General features: G+C 47.5%; 1 protein-coding gene across 1 annotated transcript in view; it reads left to right on the forward strand.

Annotated features, from left to right (window-relative positions):
• The first annotated feature begins 7,813 nt into the window (after positions 1–7,813).
• TCF12 (transcription factor 12) overlaps positions 7,814–21,682 on the forward strand; it is a 116,854-nt gene continuing 102,985 nt past the window's right edge. The window contains exons 1-2 of the mRNA XM_042471384.1: positions 7,814–8,204; positions 8,568–8,640. Coding sequence (XP_042327318.1) covers positions 8,115–8,204; positions 8,568–8,640 — 163 coding nt within the window. The 5' untranslated portion in view covers positions 7,814–8,114. The remainder of the gene's footprint in view (positions 8,205–8,567; positions 8,641–21,682) is intronic.

Below are 21,682 nucleotides of genomic sequence, written 5' to 3' on the forward strand. Positions count from 1 at the left end.
AAGACGTATGGCTAGACCACTGACTTTGCAACAGTTAGAAAGAACCACGAACTGAGTAATGGACCATGGGCTCAGGAGCCACCCAAATAATGCCTACCAACTACGTCTTTCAGAGGGACTTGCAGAGGTGTAAGGATACCAACAGGAATCCCAGACCCAGGTGTGTCTGAGGGTGTGAAGTCCCACCAGAACGGGGATGGTGGTCCTTAGTAAGATGGTGCGAGCATGGCAGGATGAGAGTAGAAACCTGCTTTATCATAAATAATGCCCCCCTTCCCACTAACCGCTCCAACCCACTGTTGTTTTCTTCTTCCACAGGTATACATCTGTTGCTGGCGGATGGAGATTTACCATCATGGGTGGGGTGTATGGCCAGGCTGAGGTTCCCTGACATCCAGCAATTGCATGACGTCACACGAGAATCAATCAAATCAAACCACATCCTTGATCTCCTTGGGAGACTATGACCATCGGTCTCAGATGCTGGTCAGCTCCGCAGGGAGTGGAGGGTGCCAAGCTGAGATGGAAAGGAAGGAGATGAGGAGGGGAGGAAAGGACGGGAGGCGAGGGCCGGACTGAAACAAAGAAAGAGCTGAGATGGCCAAGGCAAAACCGAGATAGTCGGGTAATAAAGGCTGGGGGGCTGAAAAGTGGCGAGGCGATGGGCAGGCCGGACAAACGAAGAGAGGGCGGAAAGCCGAACACCCTAATTACAAAGCGATTCCGAAGCATTCAACGATGGAGACCGTAGGTATGGTACCTAGGGGGAAAAGCTCAACATGGGAGGAGCGGGAGGGGGGGAAGTATGGGCGGAGAAGCCAGGAGGGGATGGGAAGGAAGGGAGTGCCCAGCTAGGGGACGGAATCCCTGAACAAGTATTACATTCTGGGTAGTTCAGAGGGTTATTGTAAAATGTATATATAATAAGGGAAAAACAAAACTAAACTTAAAAAAGAGCAGGGAGCACGATCACGAGGCAGGAGGTGCATAATGGATGAGAGCCACAGGTTGACAGAAAAAGAAAGGGGCCAGGAATAAAATGAGAACAACAAGGTGAGCTTGTTAGGATTTACAACTAGAACGTTACAATTTTCTTCTTGTAATGTGTGAGTAACACCAGTAATACAAGAAGACCGAGGCGAGGGGGAGGGTTCAAAGATTAAAATATAAATTCTTAATTCTTTCTTCTCATACATAATTTTATTCTATATGCCAATTTGATAACTTTCACTTCTTTTCCATAATGAAGTCGTGGTAAATTTAATGTGCTTACCCTTTTTAGTTTGCTGTCAGAACTTATTTCTTTCTGATCACAAACAACATCCATCTTGAAACACTCAGTAATAAAAACTGTTAAACTATTTTAATATCACATCGCTCAGAAAAACATACGATGTGGTTATGCAACAAACATGGCAGGTCAGCAATAATGCACTGGATATCATTAAAACATAAACAGAGACAGTCCAACAGGCCAAGGGATGAAGAAGGGGAAAGATGTATGTCCTACCAGTGAAATTCTGCTGCAGTGTATGTTTTGTACCATACAGTTCCCAGAATTCCCTAGCACTGAGCCAGAGCAGTCTGAAAGCAGTTTCAAATTAGATTACAGTATTGCTGCAGGTTGGCTTAATAAAGTTAACTGCAAAAGTATGGGTTTTTGGAATTTGTCATGTAAGAGACCCACAAGTAAAAATTGGTTGTAGTGGTTTGAGTGGTGGACTATGACTCTGAAGTCTGGAGACCAGGGTTTGATTTCCAGCTCAGCCATGAAACCCCAGTGTGTGACCTTGGGGAGTAAGTCAACACTCTCTCAGCTTCAGAGGATGGCAATGGCAGACAGCCTTCTGAACAAATCTTGCCAAGAAAACCCCAGGATAGGTTCATTTTAGGGTTGCCATAAGTTGGAAAGGGCTTCAAGGCACAAACACAACAACAACAATACCCAGATCACAATGCACTGTAATGGAACTATATTCTGTTTTTAACTTTAGCAGTTGCAACACTGTGAGCAACTACACTGTAGAAATAAGGCAGTTTGACACCACTTTTAACTTCCAGGCTACCAAAAAAACCCAAACCCCCTGGGATTTGTAGTTTTTGTGAGGCACCAGTAACCTTTTTACAAAGAAAAAAAAATGCTGTGTAAAATTGAGCTACAACACTTAAAGTGGTGTCAAAGTGTATTATATCAACAGTGTAGAATTCCCCCATGCTATAGAATTCTGGGCTTTGCAGTTTGGTGAGAGGGTCATTTGGAAAGCTCAGCCAGAGATAGAGAGATGGGGGAGGTCACTGAACTACAACACCCATAATCCAACAGCACGTCGCCATGGCAATCACTCTATACAGCCTAGTATGATAAACTACTCAAGTTTGCAGTGAGTGGCTATTGATGAAGAAAAGGGGTGGCCTTTGCCAAGCGCCGCCTTTTCATGGTGCTTCCTTCCTCTCTGCGACTGATGGGCGCTCTGTCCAGTCACAGGCAGGAGCCCCTGCCAGAGTCATCCTCTCTTTTAAAGTGCCTTGATTCACACACCCGTCCTCCCTCCCCCCCTCCAGCCTCCCTGCAACTTCCCCCCCTTTTTTCCTCCAGTCCATCGGAGCCTGTGCTTTTGATGGAGGGGAGGAGGAGGGGGAGGAAGGAGCTTGAAAATCCCCAGTCCTGATGGGGGGGGGTCCAGACCCCCAAACCCCCCCCCTTAGCTATGTCCTTGCTCTTGGCTCCTCTTCCCCAGAAAAGGGGTATGTGTAGAGCCATAAATGTTTCTCCATTCAAGAAACCCAGAAAGGCATGGATATTGCATTTAATAATAAAAATAATAATGTTATTTTATTTCCCGCTTCTTCCCTTCAGATCGAAGCGGATTACAGCAGTAAAACATCCATAAAATACATAATTCAAAAAACATCAATCCAAGAAATAACATTAAAAGGGAAAAGGAGAAAGTTGTTGTAGTGCTGCTCAGCCGTAAGGATGGAGTCATATATTCAGATGTACAAATCAGATTAGAGGAGATCCGTTGGATAGGTCCACCGGAAGAGATCCGTCTTCAGTGTCTTTTTTGAAGGATTCCAAGGAAGGGTTAAGACGGACCTCTTCGTAAATTGTTCCAGAGTCTAGAGGCCATTGCAGAAAATGCTCTACAAGGGGTATTCCAACCTGGTTTTGGGTTGTTCCAATATTTTTGTGCCAGAGTCCTGAGGGCGGGGCAGATTATCGGAGAGAGGCGTTCCCTTAAGTAACTTGGGCCCAGGCCATGTAGGGCTTATATGTAATAACCGAAACTTTGTATTGCGCCCAGAAGCTAATCGGCAGCCAATGTAGAGATTTCACACCCCTGTACATGATTGCTCTGATCTTGGTGTCCTGGGGATCATCTGGCTGCACATTCTGAATCAGTGAGAGCTTCCGAACTTGGTACAAAGGTAGCCCCAATGTAGAACGCATTGCAGAAATCTAAACGAGATATTACCAGCGCATGTAGTACTGTTTCAAGATGCCCTTGAGCCAGGTAGAGAGGCAGTTGGCGTATCAGCTGAAGCTGATACCATGCACTCCTGGCTATCGTTCCACACCTGAGATGTCACTGTAGAGACGAGTCCAGTACTCCCAAACGGCGAACTTCATTCTCAGGGGGAGTGTGTCCCCGTCAAGGATAGGGGCACCTATCGCGAGCACCCCGTTTTCTCTGGATCAGCTGAGTTTGTTTTCCCTCATCGATCCAGCCCATCACTGACTTAAGGAAGGCAATTCAGGAGGGAGAGATGCCATCCTTAGTCACTGCAGCAGTCGGAGACATAGAGAAGTGAATTTGGGTGTCATCGGCATATTGATAACACCGCACCCCATGTCTCTGAATGATTTCTCCCAGCGGCTTCGTATAAATGTTAAAAAGCATGGGGGATAGAATGGTGTCCTGAGGGATGCCAGATGTCAATTCCCTTTTACGAGAACAATTGTCCCCCAGCATCACCATCTGGAATCTGCCTGAAAGGTAGGAACGGAACTACTGGAGCGCAGCCCCCAATACCTAGTTCCCTCAGGCGTTCCAGAAGGATACCATGGTCAATGGTATCCAATGCTGCTGAGATGTCCAAGAGCACCAACAGGGTCACACTACCCCTGTCGATGCACAGACGGAGATCATCAACTAAAGCGACCATGGCTGTCTCAACTCCATATCCCGCCCTAAAGCCAATTTGAAATGGGGCCAGATAATCGGCTTCATTGAACTGAGGGAAATCCATCTTTTCATAACCCTCCCCACTAGAAAAACTACCCTTTCTAGCTTTATGTTCTAAACTGTAAATATTGGGGACCTGCTGCTCCTGTTCTTAAATCATCCCAACTGATGTTTAAAAATGGTGGTCAGATTGTGTTAGGAGTAAATAACTGTAGGGATTCCTGAGTGGACATCTATTTGGAATTCCTTGTGAAGCATGCTATAAATCCTGTTACGCTTATGGCTGCATTACTAAACAAGAAGGCAACATCTGTGGCATTAAAAATGTGATTTCACCACCCTTCTTCCAGGGAAGCATGTAACTGATCCTGTCACCAAGGCATGCTGATGTCCACACTTTTCCTGGCTGTGTTGCCTGGGATTAGCCTTTGCCCCGAGAGCTCAGATGCGCAGCAAGGCTCTACCATGGCAGCCTCCTCCTCCTCCTCCAGAGCGCACACTGACACACTTTAAACTTTGGATCAGGAAGTGTGATTTCCTGCCTGGCCTTTCCAAGGCCTTGGCAACAGATAACTGACAGTTGCACAAGCCAGATTCAAGACTGACCAGGCTGTTGTGAGAACCACAACCACATATAATTCTCATGATTTTTTCCAGCCATGGTGCAGAGCACAAAAGCCTTCTTTTCAGCAGGAACCAGTACTTCATTTTACAAGAGCAGGTTGTGCTCAGGGCGCAGGCCAGGATGTTTCAGAGGTTTCCAGACCTTAAAAATGAAGGGATCCACATTCTTCTGCAGCTTTGCTCTCCTTCCATGGCCTAGAGGTACAGTAATTATTTTGCCCGAAGCAGCCGCTCCTCCTCCATCCTTGGTGCGTCAGGGGTACAGTGTTGAAATTGCATTAGTGGGGCAGCCAATGGGTGGTTGGCGGAGCCCATCTGGTTCCACTTAGCAGCTTTTACAGGGAAGACTTTGGGGCGGGAGAACGGGAGGGCTGGCCTCCTTCTGCTGGGGCACCGCATTCCAACGGAGAGGCGGCTGTGGAGGGAGGCTGCTCAGGGGAGAAAGGGAACAAGGCCCCTTAAGACAAGGGCAACTGCACTGCTTCCTATGGGTCTTGCAGGGAGGGATTTCCCCTGGATTCTTCCAGAGGGAGAGGGCCATAGGAACAAATGTGTGTGTGCGCGCATATACGCTTATCCAGTGGCATGGGACTTTCTCTAAGAACGTGGCAGCTGACCAGCGTTACCTGCATCAACAGCACTGGGGACACAGTACTCCTTGTCTTTGTTGAACCAGTTGAGGGCAGAGCCACAAAGTCTTGGCTGCCTCTTAACTGTCCTCCTGCTGCTGCTGAATGCCAGGTCTGTAAATAGGGAAAAACCCTGCAGAGATCCAGGAACGGATTCCGAATGAGGACGCCAACCTGGCTTATATCACGGAGGCCTAGCTGGATGGAACTGGTGTATGTGTGTCAGACTCCCCCATTCTGTCCATTGGGGTTCTCTGTACAGAAGTAGGAAAGGCCTGGAGTGTGGGGAGACAGAGTGGCCCTGGCCTGCTGGGGTCCCATCTCCCTCGCCAGCTGCCTCTCCCACGGTCTTCTGGGTTCGAGTGTGTGTCCGTCCTGAAGGCGGGTGCCAAGGACAGAACAGGGATTCTGCTACTTGACCTCCCTTCCTGATATAGGCCAGCCTCCTCTATTTAGGGAGAGTGGTAGCCTCCAGCTTGGTGGTGTAAACCATTCCAGGATTGTTTCATGTAAGCTTTAAATAAATACAAATACAATTGTGTTTATCCTATCCACTTACTTTACAATGTAATCATTGATTGATGCATAATGTACAGAACACATAATACTGTAAAACAAAGGGGCCCAGTGCAGAAGTCCATGGAGCCAAAGGTGGAGGGACTGATAATAATTCTGCAGCCAGCCAGTATTTCTGCGCTGGGCAGGAGCAAGGCAGAGAAGACTATTCCTTCGCCCGCCATGGAAGCTGGGCAAGAGAGAAGGCAGAAGCAGGCAGAGCAGGGACCTCTGTGTCCTTGCTCTGGTGGACCAAGTGATGCTTCCAAGCATGCGCCTCAGGCGACACGACACCTGCAAGAATGTGGTTAGCAATCTGGTCAGCCTGTGAGAGGGTCGGAAACCAAAGTGTCTGCAGGTGCAAGTGGGCACAGGGCAGCCCAAGAAGGCATGAAGGGACCTGGCACAAGGCGCAAATGGCCCTGAGCTGAGCTAGAAAGAATTGGGGGCACCGACAATGTCAGCCTCCGCTCGGATTTGCCCAAAAGATGCAGCTGAACTGCCCAGACTGCTTTAACTCTTTCTGGCTCAAGGCTATGGAATTCTGGGAGTTGGTGCTTGTGGGCCCCACAACAAACCCCAACTCCCAGAATTCCATAGCCTTGAGTCAGAAAGAGTTAAAGCAGTGGCAAACTGGATTATTTCTCCAGTGTGGGTGCACCCCTGGTTAGCAGATGTCTCCAGATCTACCTGAGGATGCTTTCCTGTCTTCTGGACCCTTCGGCCCCTTCCTTGGTTTCTCATTTCTAGCGGCAAAAGTGTTTGCAGAAGACAGGTCCCTCTGTCTGGCCGACATCTATGCGCCACCAATGGCACCAAGAGACTGCAGCAAAGCTCATGGCCAAAAATGGGCCCCTAGCAACTAGTCCTCAGCCTGGAAACCAGAGGGCCCCGTTTTCCCTTTCGGTCTAGAAAGCGAGGCCAGGCAGGATCCCGAAGGCGCATCAGCCCCATAAGGGCCCGGGGTGGGTTTCTGGGCAAGGGCTGCGAAGGGCGCTTCTTGCTCCGGGGGGTTTCAGAGTCTTTTGTTGCGACTCGGGGTCTGGGGCCAAAGTGCTTTTGCGGTTTCAGAGCCGGAGTGAAAAGGCCTCTCAAATGCCAGGACCCGGTGCCCAGGCAGAGGCCTCTGGGGAGATGGTTCAGGGGCCCAGAGCCTCCCTGAGGCCGCGGCGGCCCTTGCCTCCTCCTCCTCCTTCCGTCGGCGCCTCGGAGCCCCTCGGGGCAGACGGGCTTCCCTCGGCTTGCAGCTTGCTCCCTGGGTCCCGAAGAGTCGCGACTGCCGGCCTCCTGACTCGGGCCTGCCGAGGGGCCTCTGCCTGCCCCCCGACGGAGCCCCTGGGCCGCTGGGCCTCGTCGCGCTGCTTCCAGGAGGGGCGCAAGAGGGGCTCCCAGACGGGCCCCAGCAGCAGCAGGCCAGCTGTGCCGCCTTCCCTCGGCTGCCCCGGAGTCCCGCCCTGGATCCCCGCGGCTGCAGCCCCTCCCGCCCCTCCTCTGCTCTCGCTCTCTCTCTCTCTCTCTCTCCGGGCCGCGAAGGGTTAAGCGCGGCTTCGCTGGGCCGGGCCTCCTTTCCCTCTTCGGAGAGGCGCGGAGGGATCCCCGGAAGAGGGAGGGAGGGAGGCTGCTCCGAGGGGAAGGCGGCCCTCCTTCCCTCCTCGGAGGGAGACTCGTCGGCCCAGTCCCCGGGCGGCGCCCTTCCTCCGTGGAGGGAGGGAGGGAGGGAGGGAGGGTGGGTTCCGCGGGGGCGCGCTCTCGCCCCTCCTTCCTCCTCCCCTCCCCTTCCCTCGGGAGCGCGCAGAGAGGGCGGGGCAGTGGGCGGGGCTTCCCTTTCTTTCTGCCTCTTCCGCTCTCCTTCCTCCTCCTGCGCCTCTTCCTGGCTTTCGGCTGAAGAAGAGCCTCCCTTCCCGCGGAAGAGGAAGAAGGAGGAGGAGGGGAGGCCCGGGAGAAGCCCTTCCCCTTCCCTCCCGGAGGGAGGAGGCCCAGGCTCGCCTTCTCCTCCTTCTCCTTCTCTTTCGGGAGGGCAGGGAGGCGGCCTTCCCTTCCTTCCTTCCTTCCCTCCTTTCCCGGGCGCCCCTGCCCTCCTCCTCCTCCTCCGCTTCCTGGCGGCGGATGAAGGAGGAAGATGAACGCCCAGCAGCCGCAGCCGCAGCCTCGGATGGCCGCCGCCATCGGGACCGACAAGGAGCTCAGCGACCTCCTCGACTTCAGCGCGGTACGAGGGAGGGCCCAGGGCGGGGGTCTCGGGAGCCCCCTCTCGCTCCAGGCGCCGTCCGTCGGGAAGCCCCGGCCGCCCTCTCGGCCCTCTGCCCCGGGACCGAGTCGCCGCAGCCAGCCTTCCGGGGCAGGAGGGCGGAGCTCCGCTCCCTCCGGGGCCGTCTCTCCCGGGGCTGGGGAAGGACACTCCCTCGGAGCAGCTGGGCAGAGCTTCCCGGGGCGGAGGGCTCCCGTGGCTCCCGGAGCGTGTCCCAGCCTCCTTCCCTCCCTTCCTCATCCGGGGCAGAGGCCCCGCTCCCTCTCCGCTGCTCCGGAGGGAGGCAGGGCTGCTTCTAACCCGGGCTCCGTCTGTTCCTTTCAGATGTTCTCTCCGCCGGTGAACAGCGGGAAGACCAGGCCGACCACGCTGGGAAGCAGCCGCTTCGGCGGGGCAGGTGAGCAGGGCAGCCCTGACTGCAGGAGCCCCGACGGCAGGCCCTCTCCTCCCTCCCTCCCTCCCTCTGGGCCCGCTTCCTTCGGCAGAGAAGGGGCTCCTTGCCTTGGAAGGAGGCGGAGGAGGAGCAGAGCCCTTTCCTTCTGCTGCCTTGGAATGGCTTGGCCTCCTTGGGAAGCCTCTCTGCTTCGGGGTGGTTGGCGGGGCTTTCGCTTCCTCAGGCCTTGAGTCTCCGTTTAAGCTGCTAGCCTTTGAGAAGCTCTGTTCCTGCCTTGAGCCTGAGTCTGGATCAGCCTAAAGCCAGGCTCAACGGAGCGCAGAGTGGCCTTCGACCCAAAGGGCTGCCTGGCCTTGTGGCAGATCCAGGAGGCGGAGGAAGGACAGGCAGCGATGTTGGGGTGACAAGGACAGAGACAGCTAAGCATCTGGGGGGAAGAGCCCCATGGTTTTCCTGCAGTGAGTAGAGTCCAGCCATTTTAAGGCCCTGAGGAATGAATGCCCTTCGCTCTATCAGTTCCTCTTGTGCCTGGAATGCCTTTCCAGGGACCCCTCCCTCCCTTCCTCCGACAGACCCTTCCTCCATAAATTCATGTTGCCTCACAGCAGTCATCGGCTGGCTCTTAATTCAACATGGAAAAGGGGTGGTTTTCCCCGTCTGACTTTGCATTGATTAGGAAGCACCTTTGGAAGACAGTGTCGATCTGTTGCCTTCCCTCGATTGTGCGTCAACCGCTGTGCAATTCTATGTCAAGCACTGGATGGTTGTATCTGAAAGCACTGTTGCTGTATTATTTGGCCTGACCTTTAATAGTTAGGGTTAAGCTTGCAGAGGAGTAGTCCTCTCCACACTTGGAAGGAGCTGAGATATCATTTCAAATACACTGGCCAGAGGCTTGGGTCTTGCGTCGGTTGCTTCTAAACCTAGATTAGCCTTTCTCCCAGGAGATCAACATTTGAAGGAGTGAAAAGCCAGCAGGTCTAATGCCCAAAGTGTCTGAAGATTGTTAAAGAGGAGATTGACTGCAGTTGTTGCAGATGTGAATGATATTTGGATTGGTTAGAGTATTTTACAATACTTCAAAAGTGTGAACACAGTGTTGTCCACTTATCCAGGTGAGGTTAAATGGTGGGCTTTGCCCTGTGGCTGTTTACGTCTTGACTCTCCTCTCAGGTGGGCATTTTCTACCCCACTTTGAGTTTCTAAGGCAGCCACCATTAACGTTTCATTTGTACTGATAATAGCCTTAATCATTGTCCCAAACCATACTTTGTGAATTTGCTTCTCATCTTGGTTATTGCTGAGAATAGTGCAGGCGTAACAGTCATTTGCTCTGAACCAGAAAAGCTGGAGGGATATTAGGGGCGAGTGAGAGAGGAGACAAAGGGATACGGGAGCCTGAAGTTGGGCTCCGCATTTTACGTTTCCTCTGTAGCTTAGGCCTGTTACAGACAGCCAAAATAAAGCTGCTTCGAGTCACAATGGAGGTATGGTGTTTCAATGATGCATGCGTCCTACGGAGTCCAGAAGTCACACCAAAGCCACGCTCCAGCGGAGCGTGCTTTGGTGTGACTTCTGGACTTTGGACGCATGCATCATTGAAACACCATACCTCCACTTTGGTGTGACTTCTGGACTCTTAGGACGCATGCATTGAAAACACCATCCTCCACTTTGGTGACTTCTGGACTCTTAGAGCGCATGCTCATTGAAACCTACCTCACTGTGACTCGAAGCAGCTTTTTTTGGCTGTCTGTAACGGCCTTAGAGTCTAGTTCCCAGTGTGTCTTTTTGAGCCGTTGGCAGGAAGAGTGCAGGGGCTGCAAGGGGCGAGCCTTGCTCTTAGGGCCCTGAGCTGTTTGCAGATACACTCCCAGGGCCTTTTAGCGCTTCCTAGAAAACCGCAGCTCCTCCTCTTGCATCATCTCCCCAAACACAGTTCTCTGATCTTTAAATATTGGGAGAGACAACGGCAAGCCTGCCACCTGTGCAAATGTGGAAAGTCCTCATTATAGCAGTGTATACTGTGTTTGCCACTGAACCGCAGCTATACCTGTTGAGGTGCTGTATTACTTGGATATTTCTAAAAATGAGTTTTTACTAATGGCATTCTGGTGTTAGGTTCGGACTAGGTACTTGTTTGTTTGCTGTTGTGCAAGTATAAATAGGTGGTCTTGAAAAGCTATAATGTATGAAATCATGGCTGTTTGATACAATGTGCTGCAAATGGATGAGATACACACCAACAGTTTGATACTTGGAATCAGCTGCGAAGGTTGTAATCCTGTGTATGCTTTGTTGCTGTGTGCTTTCAAGCCATGTCCAACTTAAAACGACCCTGGGCAAACCGGTCACGAGGTTTCCGTGTCAAAATTTGTTTAGAGGAGGTTTGCCATTGCCTTCCTCTGGGCTGAGAGAGTGTGACTTGCCCAAGGTCAACCACTGGGTTTTCTGGCAGCAAGCCTCATGAAACACCATAGGACTTTTTTCGGAATTATGGCTGTTACAGACTGCCAAATAAAGCTGCTTTGGGTCTCTTGGAGGTATGCTATTTAATGATGCCTGGTCCTGAGTCCGAGGTCGCGCCAAGCCACACTCCATTCCTAGCACTGGAGTGCAGCATTGGTGCAGCTTCCGGATCTTAGGATGCATGCATCATTTAAATAGCATACCTCCAAAGAGACCCGAGCAGCTTTATTTTGGCAGTCTGTAACAGGCCAATATGTAATTTTAATTGTCTTTTGTTCTTATACTTATGATTATACTTGACTTGTTAGCCACTTCAAATATGTTTTGTGGCAAGACAAGATAAAATAATTGTCATAAAGGGAAAACACAAGCCGCTTTTGCCTTTGCTGTCATTGGAAAACTTCATTTAGTTACGATCCAAACTTTCAGTTTGTCTGCAAACTTTTTGTAGCCGGCTGTAGGACCTCTTCTCTCTATTCTTTTTGTGGTAAGGGAAATGGTGCTTGCTAATGGGCTTTTGAATAGGCTTTCAGGCCAAGCTTTGGCTCTCTTCCTGCCATCTTTGTGTTCCTTTCCTCCGCCAGGGTGGGCCTTGGCTGGGAAGGATGATTTAACTCAGATCTATCAAGCCACAGTGTTTCTGAAACAAACTGGGATATTTTGAGAAGATGTGCAGTTCTTTCTCTGTGTTCATATGTACAGAAAGGTCAGACTATTTGCTTGCAATGCCGTTTGGTGCGCTAGAGGTGCTGCCCGCTAGTGGCGGCCTCTTGGCTTCAGGGCTCCTCTGCCTTGGGAGGGAAGGAGGGCTGTTCTTGCTGGCTTGGTGCTTTGTTCTGCAGCCCTTAGGGTTAGGAGGCGCTTCGTCCTGCCGCCAGCAGAGGGACTCATGCACAGCCTTCGTTGACTAAAGAACGCGCTTGAGCTTTCTGCGGCAGGTGTTCTGGCCTGTGTATAGGGGATATATACTGCTTTGCTGGAGTATTTCACTTCGTGTGTCCTTGTTCAGCTGTCCACGGAACAGGTTTCTTAGTCATTCCCTTGTTAAATGTAACATAAACCTTCATAACAGCTGGCTGCCTCTGTGCTATCTAAACATTAGCCGATGTGAATGCTTCTGTTAGAGCTATTCTCTCTCAGAATAGTATTTTAAAATTTAAATATTCTAATGGTGGCTGCCTCCCAGCACAAAAGGCCGTAAGCCAGCCAGGCGGCTGAGCAAAGGTGCCTCCGGTCCTCTTGGTGAAAGGTGGATGGTGGGTGCAGTCGGCCGGGGACTCTCCTCCTTCCCTGATGTATTCTGCGCATGAAGCTCTAAATTGGATTTGTAAAAAAGCAGCAAGGCTTGATGATTTCCTCATAGCATCACGAACATGAGCTGGATTTTGCTCTACTGCATGAATGGATAAAATGACTCCCTGGCATTGCTTACCAGCATTGCAACAGGAACCCACAGATGCAGTTCTGCGTCTCTTCAGCGTTTGGCAAGCTGGGACTGAATTGAGTTCTGTATATTTAACATGGCTACCTATTCAATACTCCAGGGGAAAAAAGCAGCTCTGGTTTTACTGCATTGTATTCAGTTGTAGAACTAAAGAGATTGGACAAATGAAGAGAGGTCTGGGTTAGCAGATCATATTCCCAGTTAGACCCCTTCAGAGGTTTGTAAAGACAGAAGGACAGGATGGGGGAGAGCTTTGGTTTCTAGGTTTCTAGTGCCTAGTATTCAATCTGATGTTCATACATTTGAAGTTCTAGGTTGAATGGATGGTTCTTCTGGTATTCCAGCTATCCAGGGTAAAGTGATTTCAGTTGCAGAACAAGCTAAATTTGGGTTGTTGGTGAAGAGACGGAGTAAACTTAGTGGCTGAGCAATACAACCACATGCTCTTCTCAACCATTAAAAATATTTCCTCCCCTGAATCTTCCTGAGGGGGTACTTTGCCCTGGGGCTGACCAGTTATGGCAGCAAAAATGTCAGTTTGTCTCTTATTTGGGCCAAATTGATGATCTTTTTTGTGCCAGTTCTTGATTGCTCAGACCGTCAGGGACTTTCAAGGGCCCCAGAGAGCATTTCTTTCCCAGACCTGCTAGCCAAGAGTCTGGGCGATTTCAGCTGAGAGAATGAAGACTCAACTGTTTGCTTTTCAGGTTTGTTCTGTTTCACAGACAAATCACTTAGCAGCCCTTGTAGCACCCAAAATGGACATCTCTATACATAAGGGGGATGTTTATGTGTATGTATAACCTGCAGAATTCTAACTTAACAGAACAGAAGTGTAAGTAAAGAAACAAACAGCAGAACATTAAAATGATAATTGTCTATTTATAGAAATTCCTACCATTATGGGTTCAAAATACTGTGTCCTTTTGACCCTACAAAATGACCCTTGGAGCGTGTAACTTTTGCCAATTCCATGAACAGCAATTTTTAGTTTCCAGCATTGCTCGCTCTCCCCTCCCGACTGTTTATGAGAACTTAACACCGTTCCAAAGATTGGGTGCATTTAGAAGCATGGGAAGGCCATACAGAGTGCCACATTATAAATTCACAAAAGCTTATTTTGTTGATTTTCCTTAGTATTCAGTTAACATCTTCACCAAAAGTATGCCCTTTATGCTTTTGAATGTTGTGGTAATAAATACAGCTTTGTTTTCTAAATGCAGACATACAAAACATTCATTCAAGTCATAAAATCACCAATTATCTCATCCTGTAGAGCAAGAAAAAACATGTTCTTCATTACGGTTAGAAAAATAATGTTTATGCCACTTCCAAAACACTAGAACACAAGTAGCTGTCAAACAAACGTGTTCAAATTAGCAACTGAGACATGCCATCTTACACTAGAGAGTGAGTTGTTACTAATACTGTAGTAGTTGAGTCATACTCCCTGCCAAGACAAATAAAAGGGAGAGCCAAGCAGAGAAGCACTTCCTGGTCTTTGGGGTACCCTTGATATGTGGCCTGGCCTCCCATATCTCCAGGTCTCTCAAATGTTTTCAGGAAAAACATCACACTAATCTGTGGTCTCCTTCAGAGCTTTCCAAAACACAACGATTGAGGGTTTTTCTCCCCACAAAAGGAATAAGTCCCTTCAGTCCCAAGTGCAAGTACTACTTAAAGTCCCAGGTGCGGACCTTCTCCAGATGGGAAGTCTATTTGTTACCTGATGCCAGATTAGTTATACAGCTTAAATACTGGCATACTATTTAGAATGAAGGGCCTTGTGGATTTCCAGAAAGTTACAAGTTGTCAACCAATAAAATAGTGACTAATTCTAGGGAACTTTTAATTTGGCTTTAGCACTTAAAGAGGAAGACATAGGCTGTTACAAGACAGCCAAAATAAAGCTGCTTCAAGTCACAGTGGAGGTATGGTGTTTCAATGATGCATGTGTCCTAAGAGTCCAGAAGTTACACCAAAGCCACGCTTAGCCCTAAGGACTTGAGCGGGCTTTGGTGGGGCTTCACTCTTAGGATGCATGCATCATTGAAAACACATACCTCCACTGTGACTCGAAGCAGTTTATTTTGGCTGTCTGTAACTAGCGTATCCTGTGGCATCTGCTGTGATTTCTAGCAGAGTCTGCAGTTAAAGCTGAGAGCTGGGATTTCTCTTGCGGTTCCTGTTTTGAAGAACTCTCCAGCTAAACCTGCCCTTGCTTAGCATTGTCAGCTTTTACAATTCTGGTCAAGATCTACTCGTTTGAGGACACTTCTAAAATTTACTGTTTGTTAGTGATGTCTTAATTTCAGCTTGTATTTGTTTGTACAGTATTCGGTTTTAACTGCTCTTTTTCTGTGTTATGTCTTGGGTTTACCCCAGACATGCTGCTGCAACCCGCCACAATAATAATAATAATAATTAATAATAATGGTTTATTTATATTTTCCTGCCTCTCCCGAATGATTCAAGGCAGGATTACAACCAGTTAAAAATACATCAGAATAAAATACATTTAAAATACATTTAAATACATCGATAAAATAGTACAGTTAATATAGAACTAGGTCTATTGAGTGGTAATGCAACAATTTGTCCAGTGATATAATGATGATATTACAACAGATTGGGTGGATAAGCTCGCCGGAAGAGATCTGTCTTAAGTGCCCTCTTGAAAGAATCTAAGGAGGTAATAAGACAGTTCTCTTCCGGGAGGTCATTCCATAGTTTTGGAGCAGTTGCTATAAAAGCTTTTTGAGAAGTCGATATGAGCTTAGTTGGAACATGTTCTAATACGTTCTTCCCTGTTATTCTAAGAGTGCAGGGCAGATTGTGTAGGGAGAGGCGTTCCTGCAAGTAACCCGGGCCCAAGCCATGTAGGGCTTTAAAGGTGATAACCAACACCTTGTATTGGGCCCGGAAGCTGGTAGGGAGCCAGTGAAGATATTTTAAAATCGGTGTTATGTGGTCAAACCTGGATGAACCAGTGACCAACCTGGCAGCCACATTTTGGACCAATTGAAGCTTCCGAACTTGGTACAAGGGTAGCCCCATGTAGAGCGCATTACAGAAATCAAGACGAGAGATTACCAGTGCAGTTACTACTGCTTCCAGGTCCTTTATGTCCAGGTAAGGGCGCAGTTGGCGTATCAACCGAAGTTGGTACCAAGCACTTCTGGCCGTCTCATCCATTTGAGATGTCAGCTGGAGAGACGGATCCAGAAGTACTCCCAAACTGCGAACTTCATCCTTTAGGGGGAGTGTGACCCCATCCAGGATCGGTTGACAAATCTGCATCCCTGGGCTTGAGGAACCTATCACAAGTACCTCCATTTTCTCTGGATTCAACTTGAGTTTGTTTTCCCTCATCCAGCCCATTACTGACTCAAGGCAGGCATCCAGAGGGGAATGCCGTTTTTAGTCACTGCAACAGTCGGAGACAGAAAAATATATTTGGGTGTCATCAGCGTACTGATAACACCGCGCCCCAGGTCTCCGGATGATCTCTCCCAGTGGCTTTGTGTAAATGTTACAAAGCATGGGGGACAGGATGGCGCCCTGAGGAACTCCAGATGTCAGCTCTCTTTTACGAGAGCAGCTGTCCCCCAGCCTCACCATCTGGAACCTTCCCGAGAGGGAGGACCAGAACCACTGGACTGCAGTGCTCCCAATGCCTAACTCTCAGGCGTTCCAGAAGGATACCATGGCCGATGGTATCAAAGGCCACTGAGATGTCCAAGAGCACCAACAGGGTCACACTTCCCCTGTCGGTACCCAGATGGAGATCATTGACTAAAGCGACCATGGCGGTCTCAACTCCGTATCCCGCCCTGAAGCCAGTTTGAAATGGGTCTAGATAATCGGCTTCTTCCAAGACAACTTGGAGTTGAAGGGCAACCGCCTTCTCAATCACCTTGCCCAGGAATGGTAATAAAGAGACTGGTCTGTAATTATTTCATACCAGGGGATCTAGGGAGGTTTTTTTCAAAAGCGATTTGACCACCGCTTGTTTTAGTTGGTCTGGGAATTTATCTTCCCTAAAGGATGCATTGATTATGGATAGTAATAATACCTTCACAGCATCACCTCCCTGGACAGTCAGCCATGATGGGATTGAGAGGGCACGTTGTCCTCCTTACACTTCCCAATAGCTTGTCCACTTCATCAGTACTCACAAACTCAAAATGATCCAGTTTAACATGGTCCACAGAGTCACTGGACATCTCTCTTACTGTTTCTGTTTTAATGCTTGCGACCAGATCAACCCTTATCTGAGAGATTTTATCTGCGAAAAAGTCGTTAAATGCATCACAGCCGGCTTTTGTTGGTTCCAAGAGTGGGTTCAGGGCAGGAGGCAATGTAGCTAGTTCTCTAAGCACCCTTAACAGCTCTACTGGATGAGAGTCTGCAGACGCAGTACATACAGCATGGAATGAATTCTTTGCTGTATCTATTGCCATGCCATAGGACTTCAGGTAGTTTCTATGGTGTGTCTTATCAGGTAAAAGTTGATGTCTCCGCCAGCGGTGCTCTAGCTGTTGTGCAGTCCGCTTCATTTTTCGAAGATCTTGCGTGTACAATAGTTTCTTATTTGAAGCAGGCCGGAAAGGGCGCTTAGGAGCAATAGTGTCAATAGCCTTAGTAAGATCATCATTCCAGGTATCAACCAAGGCTTCGACAGAATCGCCGTCAGACCCACCCTCCAGCGCTCCTTTACCATCCTCCCATTGCTGATACTTCTAAAATCCTCTAACCATACAGAAGATGGATGTAAAAAGACATTTTAAAAAGAAGCTTCTTTGCCAGGGGCTTTGTGCGCTGGGGTGTGCCTGTATTTCAGTGCTTCTTATGCCATTGGCCTGTTCTCTCCCCACCTGCCAGCCCCATGTGCCAGGGACCAGCACCATATTTGGGCTCATTGGCTATGGCTGTCCCTTGTTATCCTGGAAACTTGCCATGGATTGGCAGCAATTGGTTCCAGACCTGCACCAGTCCACAGACCACCCTTTTGGAATAGCATTGGTGTATTAGACTGTCATCATTGGCGGCTGTGTTAGTAGCAGCAGCAGTGTAAATTTAGTGTCTTCTCTGGCTGTCCCTGGTACAAGGTGTGTACCCAACAGGTGTCAACATCAAAACGATGCTTTAGCCTAGCCTTCTGGAAATGATACCTTAGTACAGTACTTCTTTCAGATGTATGACATCAAATGCTTTTTTAAGGGGCCTTTCCCAGCCAGCTAATCTTACATTAGCAACAAACGGAACCGGTCACTTCATCAGCATACCCCCAAATTTTGCATTTTAATGGCTATTCATATAGCCTGCTGTTATATGTCCTTCCTGGGCAGCCATTTGCTCGGTGCATCTGAAGAAGTAGACCAAGTTTGCGAAAGCAATGTCTTTGGCTCAGTTAGTCTCAAAGGTGCTACAAAATACTTTTGAACAAATTGAAAGACATGTGAAAGGAATCTAGCTTGAAGTTAGAGGCAAGTACAAGATATTAAAATATTAGAATACATTGCAACTGAGATTACCTTATCATAAAAGATACGTATGGCATGAAGCAGACTGCCCCTCTGTGCCGGATTGGGGGAGGCGTCAGAGTGTGGCATTTAGACGCCACATGCTCTTTCGCAGTCCCCAAGCTAGAGTCATGCTTTGTGGCACTCCGGTGTCACAGCATTTATATGCAGCACACCACAGGAGCATTGCAAAGCCACAGTGCGGTGTAAACATCAGCTTTTCATAGGCTCAAGAAGGAGCGGTTGGGGGCATGGCATGTGGTTGCTGCAGCCCCAACCCGGCATTCAGAGGGGCAGCGTCAAGCCTCCTCTACAGGACCCTCTGTTTCGGTCCTGTATGTTTGATCAAGGTTATATGAGTCATTGTGTTAAACTCTTGGCAACTGAAAGGATACAACACTCTGCTTCTGTCAGGTGGGAAAAATATTCCCAAATCACTTTCTTGTGGAAAACAGCTTTGTCCATTGTTATTGTTTGAGGCTAATAGATGAAATTCATTTTGACAGTTGGCGACATGTCCCATTGTCTTGCCTCTGGCCATGATCTAATAACTGTGGGTATGGCAACAGTTTGCCTGAAAATTCTGTAATCACGTTTTATTTTATATTTTTGGACAAAATGTATTCTGACTACACAAAGAGAGAGAGAGCTCTGCTGATAGGGTTGCACTGGTATCAAATAATAATACATGGAGTGGTGAATCTGGATGGTCTCTAGTTCAGGAGATGAGAAGAGCGCCTGGGATACAATAGGAGCTCCAAATTGGAGTGTTTTTGATGAATCAGCTGTTCTTAGTGCTATGGGTTTTCTAAAATATGCCATTAAACCAGATGCATCTTAAAATTTGTCTTAGTTGTTTCGTTTTCTCATGGAAGATCTGTGCATGTTGCAGCTGTGTCCCCTTTCCCTAAGACAGTCTTTTCCTCCCTTTTTGCTGTCCTGACAGTTATTCTTCCAATTCAGGGCTATGGTTAGGTATTCCTGTGCCATTGCTTTGCAGTTCATGCTTTGTCAGATCTTTAGCCTGTTGCTCTTTTCCCATCCAAATTCTTTCTCTAAACTGGACGTTTTCTGTCCTAGAGCTACTTTTTAGTATTTGTGGCAGCAGAGGAAATTAGATTGAAGGTCTTTAGAGGCAAGGCTACAGAGGAAGGCATGTCCTCCTTTGATGATGTGTGAAGAGGCTCCTCACACACTTCAATTTAAATGATTGGGAAAGTGCCTCAAGGTACCATAAAGTGGTTGGGTCACGTTGGTGTGATTCAGAATTTGGATAAATATTATGTCTTTAGATAAAGTTATCTACCCTTATTTCTTAGCCAGGATTTTTTGGTATTTACCAATGTCATTTTTCAGTATACGCTTATCATTAACAATATCATATATTTTGGTAAGAATGGTAGTGAAGCTACATTTTATGGGATATTATTGTTCATCAGTTGTGATCAGTGTTGCTGGGGGAAATCATTCGCAGACATGGGGCAGGGTGTTATCAGTACAGTGATGACACCCAAATATATTTCTCCATGTCCCAATCAGCAGCTATGACAACAGATGGCATTTCTCCCCTCAATCAGTGTCTTGAAGCGGTAATGGGCTGGATGAGGAAAAACAAACTCAGGCTGAATCCAGACAAAATGGAGGTACTTACAGTAGAGACCCCAAAAGCAGGTACAGAGTTGCAACCTCCAGTCCTAGATGGGGTCACGCTCTCCACAAAGGACTGTGTTCGCAGTCTGGGGGTGCTCCTAGACCCGTTGCTTCACATGAGAAATCAGGTGAATGCAACAATCAGGAGCGCCTGTTATCAGCTTCGGCTGATACGCCAGCTGCACCCTTTCCTGGAAGTAAAGGACCTAGAAACTGTTGTACATTCACTGGTAACTTCACGATTTGATTTCTGCAATGTGCTCTACATGGGGGCGACCCTTGTGCCCAGTCCGGAAACTTCAACTAGTGCAAAATATGGTAGTCAGGCTGGTCGACGGAAAAACTAGGAGTGACCAAATAACACCCATCTTAAAATCTCTTCACTGGCTGCCTATTAGTTTCTGGGCACAGTACAAGGTGTTGGTTATAACCTTTAAAGCCCTACATGGCTTGGACCCAACCTATTTGAGGGATCGCCTACTCCCACATAACCCACCCCACACCTGCAGGTCCTCTGGGAGGAATCTATTGCAGCCTTTAAAAACCAGATTAACTGCTACCTCCCAGAGGGCCTTCTCTGCAATTGCTCCCAAACTATGGAATGGTCTGCCAGACGAGATCCATCAAATTGCCAAAGACGGACCTCTTCCAACAGGCCTTTCCTGAATAAAAGTGCCCGGCCACAGAATGACTGTCCCCCACATCATGTATCAGCCCACCGCTCTGTCCTCGCTGTATTTTTATTGTGTTTTTAATAGATGTTTTAATTGTAACTTGTTTAATCCTGTTTTAAGGGGGGGAATTTGGGACTTAAATTTGTAAATGTGGATTTTAACGTGTTGTAAGCTGCTTTGATTGTCTTGTCACAGAAAAGCGGGATATAAATAAAATTTTATTTATTTATTTATTTATTTATTTATTTTATTCTGTTCTGCAAACATTTTGGTACTTTCATTAAAGCCATAGGGGATCAGAATTAATATATAGTTTATGTTTTGAGAATTTCTGATAAATAAAATGAAGTTCTCTTTTACTTTTCTTGGCTTTTTCTTGGTTGTGATGTGTTCCTGTGGTTTATACAGAGAAGCAACAAAATAATTGATTAATTTCCACTGTCTCATTTACTGTCTGCCCTGCTTTTTAAAACCATTTAAATGTATTTTGATTTTGGATTTTTGTCTTCAGTATCAACTGCTAGTGATACTCACGGTCTGGAAGTGATAGTAGAGCAACTGGCAGTTCATGTATTTCTGTTTTGGTCCATGCTTCCTTGTTAATTTCAGTTTTTTAGTAGGCAAATGGGATTTTACAATCTACAAATTTTGCTTTTGTAAAATACATTTTGCATGTATAAAATGTTTTGACTGTAACTTATTAAAAACTTACGGAAATATTTAAACATTTCCAGGTAGTTCAGAGAGAGGAAGATTTCAGTGAGCCTGCCCTCAGCTTTACCCTTGTGCTGTCCTGAAAAATAACTTTATTTTTCATCTTGGTTACATTATTCGTCTGCATTTTTGATTTGGTTTCTCTTATACTGCAGTTTCACATCACTGCCAGCTACTCTAATGCAGGATTCTTGTATAATTGTTGTTCCCAGTATTCTCTCTTTCCCACATTTTGGAAAATAAATCTCCATAATCTACTCGACCTTGAGTGTCTTCTGTAAATAAATGTAATTCACAAAAAGCTTTTGGCAACATTATCCTTAACTGTCACCTCCCTCCCATGTCTTTGCAGAGGCCTCAGAAATCTTCCAGTTCAGCTGTAAATATTAATGGCATAGTTCTACTTTTGTCTTTCATTTTTATCTTATACTTCAAAATATGTTCCCTCCCAAAATGATACTAAAACATTTTGTCATGGTTGCAATTGGACCCAAGCCACAACAATTTTGTTTCGCTAGGCTGTCTCTCCTAAAGCTGATCTAAATTACTGGGAATGTTTAACAGTTTTA

This window comes from Sceloporus undulatus, chromosome 6, assembly GCF_019175285.1.
Source record: "Sceloporus undulatus isolate JIND9_A2432 ecotype Alabama chromosome 6, SceUnd_v1.1, whole genome shotgun sequence".
Taxonomy (NCBI): Eukaryota; Metazoa; Chordata; class Lepidosauria; order Squamata; family Phrynosomatidae; genus Sceloporus; species Sceloporus undulatus.